The 9,979-nt window shown below is 41.7% G+C and overlaps 1 protein-coding gene and 1 non-coding gene across 2 annotated transcripts; one reads left to right on the forward strand and one right to left on the reverse strand.

The window, feature by feature from the left end:
- The first annotated feature begins 962 nt into the window (after positions 1-962).
- Positions 963-1,878, forward strand: LOC130735598 (uncharacterized). The gene is made up of 3 exons (XM_057587534.1): positions 963-1,404; positions 1,487-1,638; positions 1,681-1,878. Exons 1-3 carry the CDS (start codon positions 963-965, stop codon positions 1,876-1,878), a joined length of 792 nt encoding a protein of 263 aa, XP_057443517.1.
- Positions 1,879-8,995: 7,117 nt separating this feature from the next.
- Positions 8,996-9,102, reverse strand: LOC130734891 (small nucleolar RNA R71). The gene has a single exon (XR_009018227.1). It is a non-coding gene; the product is annotated as a small nucleolar RNA R71 (small nucleolar RNA).
- Positions 9,103-9,979: the final 877 nt, after the last annotated feature.

The raw sequence follows: 9,979 nt of genomic DNA on the forward strand, positions 1-9,979 counted from the left end.
ACATCTCCGTCTGTTGGATTTATTAATCCAGCATCACCCTTAGGATTCGATGGGCTTAACATCCCACCCCATGGCGCTTAACATCGCAGCCCCTTGAGGACTCTGTGCTATAAGGAAATAAAGTTGCGCCCTCACTAACAGCAATTGCTTTTGGCGTAGTGGTAAGCGCTTGATCCAATAAGTGGTATCAGAGCAAGGTCATGGGTTCGAATCCCCCGGCTAACACTGGGGGGGAGATTGTTGGATTTATTAATCCAGCGTCACCCTTAGGATTCGATGGGCTTAACATCCCACCCCATGGCGCTTAACATCGCAGCCCCTTGAGGACTCTGTGCTATAAGGAAATAAAGTTGCGCCCTCACTAACAGCAATTGCTTTTGGCGTAGTGGTAAGCGCTTGATCCAATACCGTCTTCCTCCACGAAAGGTGGTAAAGGGTCCTTATCCTCTAAGGAAACCCATTATGATGAACCAATCCAGGTTCCTGTTCAGAACATCTCTGATGGTGATGATTCTGATGATGATGAACTTCCTCTGTCTGAGACACTTCAAGAAAGTGTTACTACACGCTTGAAAAGGAAAAGAAGGACCACTGCTAGTGAAGCCCCTTCTGTTCCTCAGAAGAAGGCGAAGCCTTCTCCTACTACCCCTAAGTCCAAGAAGAAGGATGTGAGAGGGAAAGGCATAGCAAAGGCTGAGAAAAGCAAGAGTGAGAAGAAGAAGAAGACTCCTGCTATTGTTTCTGAGTCTGACTTAGATGTTGAAGCAGATGTCCCAGACATCGTGCCTGCTGAGAAGAAGAAGTTTGAGGGAAGGCGTATTCCAAAGAATGTCCCAGCTGCCCCTCTTGAGAATGTTTCCTTTCATTCTGAGGAAAATGTTCTCAAATGGAAGTAGGTTTATCAAAGGTGACTTGCCATTGAAAGGGACGTTGGACCTGATGTGCTTGAGTGCAAGGAAGTTATGGCACTCATTGAGAAGACTGGGCTGATGAAGGTTGTTCTACATGTTGGTAGATGCTTTGAGAGGCTTGTGAAGGAGTTTGTGGTGAATCTGTCTGTGGAAGTGGGACTTCCTGAGAGTGATGAATACAGGAAAGTGTATGTCAGGGTAAAATGTATGAAATTTTCTCCTGATGTGATCAACAAAGCACTTGGAAGAAGTGTTACTGCAGTTGCTGATGAAGAACCATCCTTAGATGTGGTTGCCAAGGAACTCACTGCTGGGCAAGTTCCTAAATGGCCCAAGAAGAAGCTTTTGTCCACTGAGAATCTCAGTGTGAAAAATGTAATCCTTAACAGGATTGGTGCTGTGAATTGGGTCCCTACCCAACATACCTCTGCTATCTTTGCCACTCTTGCCAAGTTAATTTACAAGATTGGTAATTTGGTTCCTGCTGATTTTGGTACTTTTTTTTTAACAGACCTTGAAGCATGCAGAAATATGCGCTGTGAAGTTGCCTATCTATTTTCCATCTCTGATCACAGAGATCATTCTGCACCAGCATCCCAAGATAGTCAGGGATGATGAGGAGGCTATGCCCAAAGGTGCTCCTATCACCTTGGACCATCGTTTGTTTTCTGGGCCTCATGTCCCAGACATTGTTGTGCCATCCAGCAGGACATTTGCATCTGCTCCAGTGAGTAAGTCTTGAAGGAGGGCTATTATTAATGAATTGCAGGTTGTTTCTAAGGCTCTTAAGGAGACTATCACTGCAAGCACTACAAGGAAGGTCAAGGTGGATGAGTTGTTTCTCAAGCTTCAAGAGGAAGAGGATCAAGAGGGTGAGCCAAGTGCTGCCAATGCAGCTGCTGCAGGTGCAAGCACTGATGATGAGAATGAAGTAGAAACTGAGGAGGAATCCAGTTCTGATGATTAGGATTCGTTGCATATTACTGATATTTGGATGTTTGTTTTTGTTTGACTATATTTGAGCAGCCTTTGCCAAATTTGTGTTAAAAAGAGGGAGTACCTACTAGTATGATTTGGTATGTACTAATCTAAAGCCTACACTCAAGAATTCAAGACTAAGTTGTGTATTTTTTTGTCTCTGTGGAAGACAAGTGTGTTTATGCAAGGTCTCCAAGTGTGTTTGTGTTGTTCTCCAAGTTGTTGCTACTATTTGTTAGTTAGCTTGTGCTTGTTACTAGTTACTTCCTAGTTACTTTACTGTGATATGTGCATCAGGAACTGTCAAGGATGTGCTATTTGTTTGTGTGTTGTGGGCTGCACTATTTGAGGGGGAGTTCCGCTGCTAAGGGAAGGTATGTGTATCTTCTCAGTTATTCAAGTTGTTTTAGACAAAATTTGACAAAGGGGGAGATTTTTGTTACTTTTGGTTGTCTTGCATTTTGTTTAAAACAACCTGATGTCGAAGCAGATACTGTGGCATCTGCCTATGTGAAGCACATGACATCAGTCAATGACTTGGAGTGCTTATGTGTGCCCTGGAAATCTGGTGAAGATTTTATTGTGGTCACTTATGGTTTAAGTAGTTGTATTATGGTTGTTTAATGTGGGCTGGTTTAATTGTTGGAACAATCTCTGATTGAAGATTTGTTTCTATTGTGTTAATGGTGATAGACATGTGAACGCAATCAACATTTATGGAAGATTGCATTTATATTTGTTGTTGTTGGACTACTGCTTCAGCCTTGTAAAACCCTAGTGTGGCTACTGAAGCATATATATGTGAAGACCTAAAACGTGAAGACTACTGAAGCTATTAAGCGAAATAGTTCAAGTGTTTTAGGGTTTTTTTTATTGAGCTAGTCCCTGTGTTCGTTGTGAACTAACCTTGCTCATTGATTCTATAAGGCAAGGTTGAGTTCTGTGTTCTTGAATGTTAAAACTCTAATTGTTGTTGTTCTTACGAATCACTTGGCAGTGGTTGAGAGAAAGTGAGAGAGGTTCTCATACTTAGGTCGATATACTAAGTAGAAATACACTGGGTAGATTAGGAAGTGAACGATGAGATGTGAGTTCATGAGTGTTTGTAGTTCCTGAATCTTGAGATAGTGGATTTCCTTTCTTTGGGTGCAAACCCTGCAGACGTAGGTGAAGTTTCACCGAACTTGGTTAATAACTTTGTTGTTGTGCTTTGTTTATTTTCTGCTTTTATTGTTTACTGTAATTCGATTGTCAAAGCAATTGCCTAAGCATCGCGTAGAACATCTGCCATACGGGAACTAGAATTTCAGAAATTTTCGTCCTCGAAACTTAAGATTCAGCGAAGAGTTCCGGATACTGCTCCTTCATCTTCTCTTCTAGTTCCCAAGTAGCATCGCCCATGACTTGGTTCCAAATTACTTTTACCAGAGGAACCTGCTTGTTTCTCAACTGCTTGATCCTACGTTCTTCAATCCTCATTGGTGCCACTTCAAAAGACATGTTGTCTCTAAGTTGAATGTCGTCTTCCTTGATATACTTCCTCAATTGTGACACATGTAGCACGTCGTGAATCTTGGACAGAAATGGTGGAAACGCAATACGATAAGCTACTTTACCGAATCGCTCGATAATCTGATACGGTCCAATGAACTTCGGTGTCAACTTTCTCGACTTTATCGTTCTTCCCACTCCGGTGGTTGGTGTCACACGAAGAAACACATGGTCTCCCACTTCGAACTCCAGTTCTCTCCGACGTGTGTGCGCATAACTCTTTTGCCTACTCTGTGACGTCCTCATCTTCTCTTGTATTTGCTTTACTTTCTCAGTGGTTTGTTGCACTAATTCAAGTCCAACGAGAAGATGTTCGCCATTGTAACCAATTAAAAACTAAAAGCGGAAATTGAAGGTATTTTTTTTAAATGTGACAGAATAATTTGAAAGACTTGTCCAACGTGGACTTAAATAAAAACTCCAAACATGCCCCAATAAACTAATATATATATATAAACAGATACAACCCGTACTGTACCATAAACGTCACCAGAACCTGAAGGTGACAGAAAGTATGCCAGAAGGCAAGGGTACGCAGCAGTGATCAAAGAACTGTAATAATTACAGTCCTGAAAATGTGAGAGAGTCAACCCAAAACATCCTCCTCAGACCTCCTATCGTCCGACTATTCTCTGTGATTCCCATAGAGAGAATCACAGAAAAAACAAAAGGTCGGGAACCTACCCTGTCCCAAAATATACACCGACTAATCAGAGCTACTATTGAATATACACCTTAACCCAAGTCATGCAAAGAAGCGGGTCTCCCAACCCTCTTCCTCCTCCTCGCTCGTGTAGTCGTCCTCCGTGTCTGAGTCCACAGTAAGCACATCGACATCCACGTCAAGAACCTCCCTCCTAACTATCTTCTGTGCCACCCTAGTCGAACCGGTCTCCAGATCGACTACGTCAGTAGCGATCTCCTCCTTAACCATGCGAACCAAAGGTTCCACACGGTAACCACGAGAGGAAGCAAATGCTCAACAACGAGTCAAAGTCGTGGTGCCAGGCTTCTTCTTGGGCTCAACGAGCCTAGAAGATGACGTAACATCCGTAGGGTCCACAACAACAGGCTGTGTCGGTCCAGACAGTATCACAGAAACCACAACGATCTCGGAAGGATCCTCCTCATCAGATGACGACGACAATGATGACGGTGGCGTAGGTGGTCGCAATTCAGTGCCTGGTCCAAAGAGAACCATCGGTGACATGTCAAAGGCAACGATGTACTTCCGGAGAACTCCAGTAGTCATGTCTCCACGGTTATCAATCACGTCCTCTATCACTCTCCCTCGGTACGTCGCTCGGTGGATGGCGGGGTCCCACTCCCAAGCGGCAGGGTCAACTCTGTCAATCAGCTCGTAGCTGATTCCCCCGGACGAGCGAACCAATGTGAACCACTCCCCCAACGACATCTGGGAGTTTGCCGACCGCGCCCAAACACAAACAATGCACACAAGGCAAGGTGTGAGGGTCAACTCACAGAATAGGGTAGATAATACAGAGAACAAGTAGAGCATAGGGGTAGATATATATAGATTCGATAATTGTTATCGTGGCATCTATATCAATATATCCTCAACTACTACATCCGCATGCATAAATCATCGACTCAACAAAACACATAACGATTTTTATCAACATCAAATCATCAAACTCATAACGATGTTCATCAACATCAAATCTTCACTTGAATGGTATGAAATGCAATGTGATGCGAAAATAATGCTCCGGACAGGCTGGACACGTGTGTACGAATCGGTCTTTTCACCGGCCTTTGTGTTAACCATAAGACTCGGTGTCTCTTACAACCTAAATTTGTAGTCACTCTTGGTGATCTACATGGAAACCCGATATTTCGATCCCATTGGCTCCACCGAGGTCCGACATTCCGTTGTGTATCCTCAGACATGAATGAATGATGCAATATGGTTAGCCAAACATCGAATCGTCACAAACGTAAATGTCTAGCTAAGACTATTCTCTCTAAGATTCCCTAAGGTAACTGTCGAACTATCGACCTCGAATTCCTACAACGATAGAGTGCAAACACTCTTGATGATTGCTCGAATTATCGGACTCATCACTCGGATGGTCGGACTGCTCTTAGAGCAAAAGGAGTACATCGTACTTCGGAATTTATTGGTTTCCCAGACTTATACCTTAGGTAGCCTAAATGTTAACTGCCGATTGGCAAAAGGTGCAGAAGCACTCAAGGTTTTACCCTAAACTAGGATCATCGACACTTCTCATATTCTCGAATTCTTATTCAAGCTCTATGTCTTCTTTACTAGTTTATCGATACTTTAAAGTGTTTAAATGTTGTTTAGCGTATTATGATTTTCATGTATAAAATGATTTATAATTCTATAAATTCTAAGGTTTCCCTTAAACCCGTGTAATTCCCCGAGAAGGTCTCGATCTCCTAAAATAGCAAAGGTTCAGACCTTGGTCCGACCTAATGATCATTCTCTTAATGGTTTATGTTACTAGCATGGCATAAACTCTCGTTACCCACACACTCCGACGATATCACAATATACGAATAATTGATTGCACCAAACAGTTAGTACAATCCAATAACACATATTCAGACATATCATCATATTCCACAATTAGCCACTTAGAACATAAAGCATGTGATTCAGTCAACATCAATCATAGAACACTTAAAGCTTATACATATACGTCGGCCAAAGCTTAGAAAACATTTTCCAATTCAGTTAAAACAGTATCAAACAATCAAATAAAACATGTCGAAGTTATCGACGCCTAAATCATTATCTAGTAGAGTAAGTTGTCCTCACCTCTATCTCTTCCAGCTTCACACTCCACAAGTTCCTCGAGCAAATCCTCAGCAGCTCCAAACGTTCCCAAACTCAAACCTTTAAGTAAAAACCACATTACTCAGTCAGAATCAATCAAAACAACTTAAACTATATCCACTAACGTTCGACGAAACTTTAGAAGTTTCAGAGTATGAGAATCTAGGACAAAAGACAAGTTTTTACAAAAAAATAAAAACTCCCCCAAACCCCGTTGGAGCTCTCGGCCATTCCCCCCTAATTTCATTTCGACGCTTTTTCTTTGATCTAACTTGACTACTGGTAATCTAGGGGTATAACTAGGGTAAATCAATGCTCGGAAAATTTTTAGAAATTGCTATGCTACTAGGTGCTTTTGGGTCCAAACTTTAAGCTCAAAACTCAAAGTTAAAATTTTAGAAAACATATTTGTCAAGGTCGTAGATCGTAGCGTTTATAGAAACTAATCCTAAAGGCACTAGGTTAAGTCGTGAAGTTTTGGTTCAAAAAGAGAAACTTTGGTGAATATGTGTATTTCTACAGTTTTTCAGATCTACGGCGACTCGATCGAAATTGGCGCGCATCGACGATGAATATAGGTTGTTGGGTATTAGTAGAAGGTAGATCTAAAGAAAAATCGAAGTAAAAGATAGTTTTGGAAAATACTCCAAACTTTGAGCACAGAAAGGCACGGTTTAAAGCTACAGAAAGTGAAAACAAAGTTATGGAATAGCAAGAATACCTCGTTGTCGATTGATGACCCTATTTTAGTAGTGTTTTTAGGGTCATTTCCTTGAGAGTTTTGAGTCTTTTTCTTTGTCTCATGTAGTGTTTCATGCATTCTCATGCATTTTTATATTTAATTGACTTTGTTTTAGTAATTTTGTAGTTTTATGAGGGTTTTTCTTGCATTTTTATAGAGTTTAGGACTTGCATTTGTTTTCCATTGAATTGTGAGGACTAAGGTGATTAAAAACCCTTTGAATTTCTTGATATTTCTCCTTGTCTTGGTCCTTAAGTGCTTCAGCAGGTAACTCATGAAGAGGGAAGCCAAATGCTTGAAGAATTGATGGAATCATTCAAAGGGGGGGTTACAAAAGCTAAAAAGTAACCAAAACCGAGTATCTTACGCCCAAGCGCCCATGCCTGGCGCCTGTGCGCCAGCTTGCCAGATGGGGAAATGATGCTTCTGCCTTATGTGCGCTCAAACGCCCCAGGGCAGCGCTTGAGCACCCCTGCTCGACCATTTTGCCTATATTAAAGGCCTTAGGCCATTTTGTTCATAACTTATGATTGTTTCTTATAATTTTACCAACTATTGCAGCATAGGAAGTGCTTTTGGGGCTTGGGGGAAGCTTCCACCTTGTATTTTCCAGATTTCATTTACATTTCTTGTATGGATTTCCTATCCATGAGGGGCTAGTACTATATTTGCTTTGGGTTTAAGTGATTTCATGAATCTCTAGTTGTTAATTCCTATCCCTATCTTTATGATCTTGAATCTACCTTGTATTTCAATTCTATATTGCATGATTAGCTTGGGTGCACTCTTGCTAAAGGGTAAACTATAATCATATCGGAAGATTGTTGTGGTTTAGGGAGTTGGGTTGAAATTGATCCTTCTTTGCTTGCTTCTAGGAATAGAGTGAGGGTTGGGTTTTGTTGGCCTGATTTGCATGATATTAAACCTCATATAAATGACTAAGTGCACAAGGAATTGGGCTTAGCTTTTAGTATGAGAGAATTGATTATGTGAGGAATCAATAAGTGTGTAACTAGGCTAGAACAACAAGGGATTGGATCAAGGTTTCATTTGCATAGGGTAGGTTGATTAGAGGGGATTGGATGAACGATAACCCAAAGCATCTTTATCAATTGATATATACAACTCTTAACTTTTGTTCATTTTGCAAACTCTTTGCTACAAACAATCAAATCAAATTCTGAAATTTTATTGCTTTCAAAACTCACAAGCTTCAAGCTTAAACCTTAATTCTCACTCACGGTCCCTATGGATTCGATATTAAAACCCGCAGATATCTGTGCACTTGCAGATTGTCCAACAAGTTTTTGGCGCCGTTGTCGGGGACTGTTTGTGGTTTTCGGTTTAAGTTACAAGTTTGTAGTTTCTTCTAAATATTGCATTGAATAGGTGTTTCTAACCTTTTCTTTGATTTTGTTATTTCAGTTTATGCAAGGTAGGCTTGACACGGATCCATTGGTGTTCTATCCGGAGCCGGAACATACTCTTCACCGTCGTCGAGCCCAACAAAGGCTTGAAGCCATGGTTGCTCAAATGACGGAAGAAGAGATGCAAACGCACATAGATGCAAGGGTGCAAGAGGCCCTCGCTCAAAGACTTGTAGAGCAAGAGGCAGAAAATGCCAACCGCTCTTTGAGAGACCTCACCATGGCTGCCATGAGCTACGACTATCCCGACAGCATTGTTATCCCTGAAGGCATGGGAAACTTTGAGGTGAGACCGGTATTTATCAATTTCGTGAGCCAAAATCAGTAAGGTGGAGGTTCCCTCGAGGATCCTCATGCACACATGGAGCGGTTCATCCGCAATTGCAACACGTACAGAGTGGAAAAAGTCTCAGCGGATACCATATGCTTGAGCCTGTTTCCATTCTCATTGAGGGACGCAGCTGAAGAGTGGTTGAACTCATAGCCCCAAGGTAGCATTACATCTTGGGAGGATTTTGCCGAGAATTTCACCACTAGATTGTTTCCAAGAGCCCTCTTGAGAAAGTTGAAGAATGGCATAATGACATTTGCCCAAGCAGCTGATGAGAATCTTTATGAGGCTTGGGAGCGCTTCAAGAAGCTATTGAGGAAGTGTCCACAACACAACCTCACCCAAGCAGTGCAAGTGGCTAAGTTTTATGATGGTCTCCAATATTCTTCAAGGTTTGGTTTGGACGCGGCTTCAAACGGAGAGTTCGATGCCCTTCTTCCACAAGTTGTGTATGACTTGATTGAAAAAATGGCTTTGAGAGCCATGAACTCTAGTAATGATCGCCAAGCCCGAAGAGGAGTCCTTGAAGTTGAGGCTTATGATCAACTCATTGCCTCCAACAAGCAACTCTCCAAGAAAATGGCTAAAATTCAAAGTCAAATGAAAACCACCAATATCGGTGGTAGAATTGCCAAGGTGGAGTGTGTGACTTGTGGAGGAAAGCATGATAGTGAAAACTGTACCGAGACTAGACCGGAAAAAGAAGTCAAGGCCATGGGTCAAGCTCGTAATGGCCCATTCTCCAATACTTACAATCCTGGTTGGAGAAACCACCCCAATTTCTCTTGGAGGCAAAGCAATAATGGCCAAGGAGGTAATTATCAAAGGCAATTCCCTAATCAAGGTATTCAAGGCCAAACCTCAAGGAAACCACAAGAGAGAGGTGAAGTTGATGGTGGTGGTAGCAAGAAGAGTTTGGAAGAGTTGGTTGAGACTTTCATCAACAGAACTGAGAACAAATACAAGAACCAAGAGGGGGCTATTAAAAACTTAGAGAATCAATTTGGCCAGCTTGCCAAGCAAATAGCTGAGAGACTGTTGGTTCTTCTGCAAGTGCACAGAATCTACCCGGTTTTAAATTATCGAACCTCGGGGAATTAGATTGCAAATCCAGTTTAAGATTCAAGTTCAAGGTTGAAAAGCGAGTAAAATTCAGCTTTAATGATTGGTTGTTTCTTGAGTTTGTAAAAAAAAACAAGTAATCAAGTAATAAAG

This window comes from Lotus japonicus, chromosome 1 (genome assembly GCF_012489685.1).
Source record: "Lotus japonicus ecotype B-129 chromosome 1, LjGifu_v1.2".
Lineage (NCBI taxonomy): Eukaryota > Viridiplantae > Streptophyta > Magnoliopsida > Fabales > Fabaceae > Lotus > Lotus japonicus.

What these genes read in the sequence shown, in the direction of transcription:
- LOC130735598 (XM_057587534.1), top strand. Translation starts at nt 963, where the DNA reads ATGGCACTCATTGAGAAGACTGGGCTGATGAAGGTTGTTCTACATGTT. An exon ending in TTTGGTTCCTGCTGATTTTG is followed by an intron (nt 1,405 to 1,486) that starts GTACTTTTTTTT and finishes CTCTGATCACAG; the next exon opens with AGATCATTCTGCACCAGCAT. An exon ending in GGACATTTGCATCTGCTCCA is followed by an intron (nt 1,639 to 1,680) that starts GTGAGTAAGTCT and finishes AATGAATTGCAG; the next exon opens with GTTGTTTCTAAGGCTCTTAA.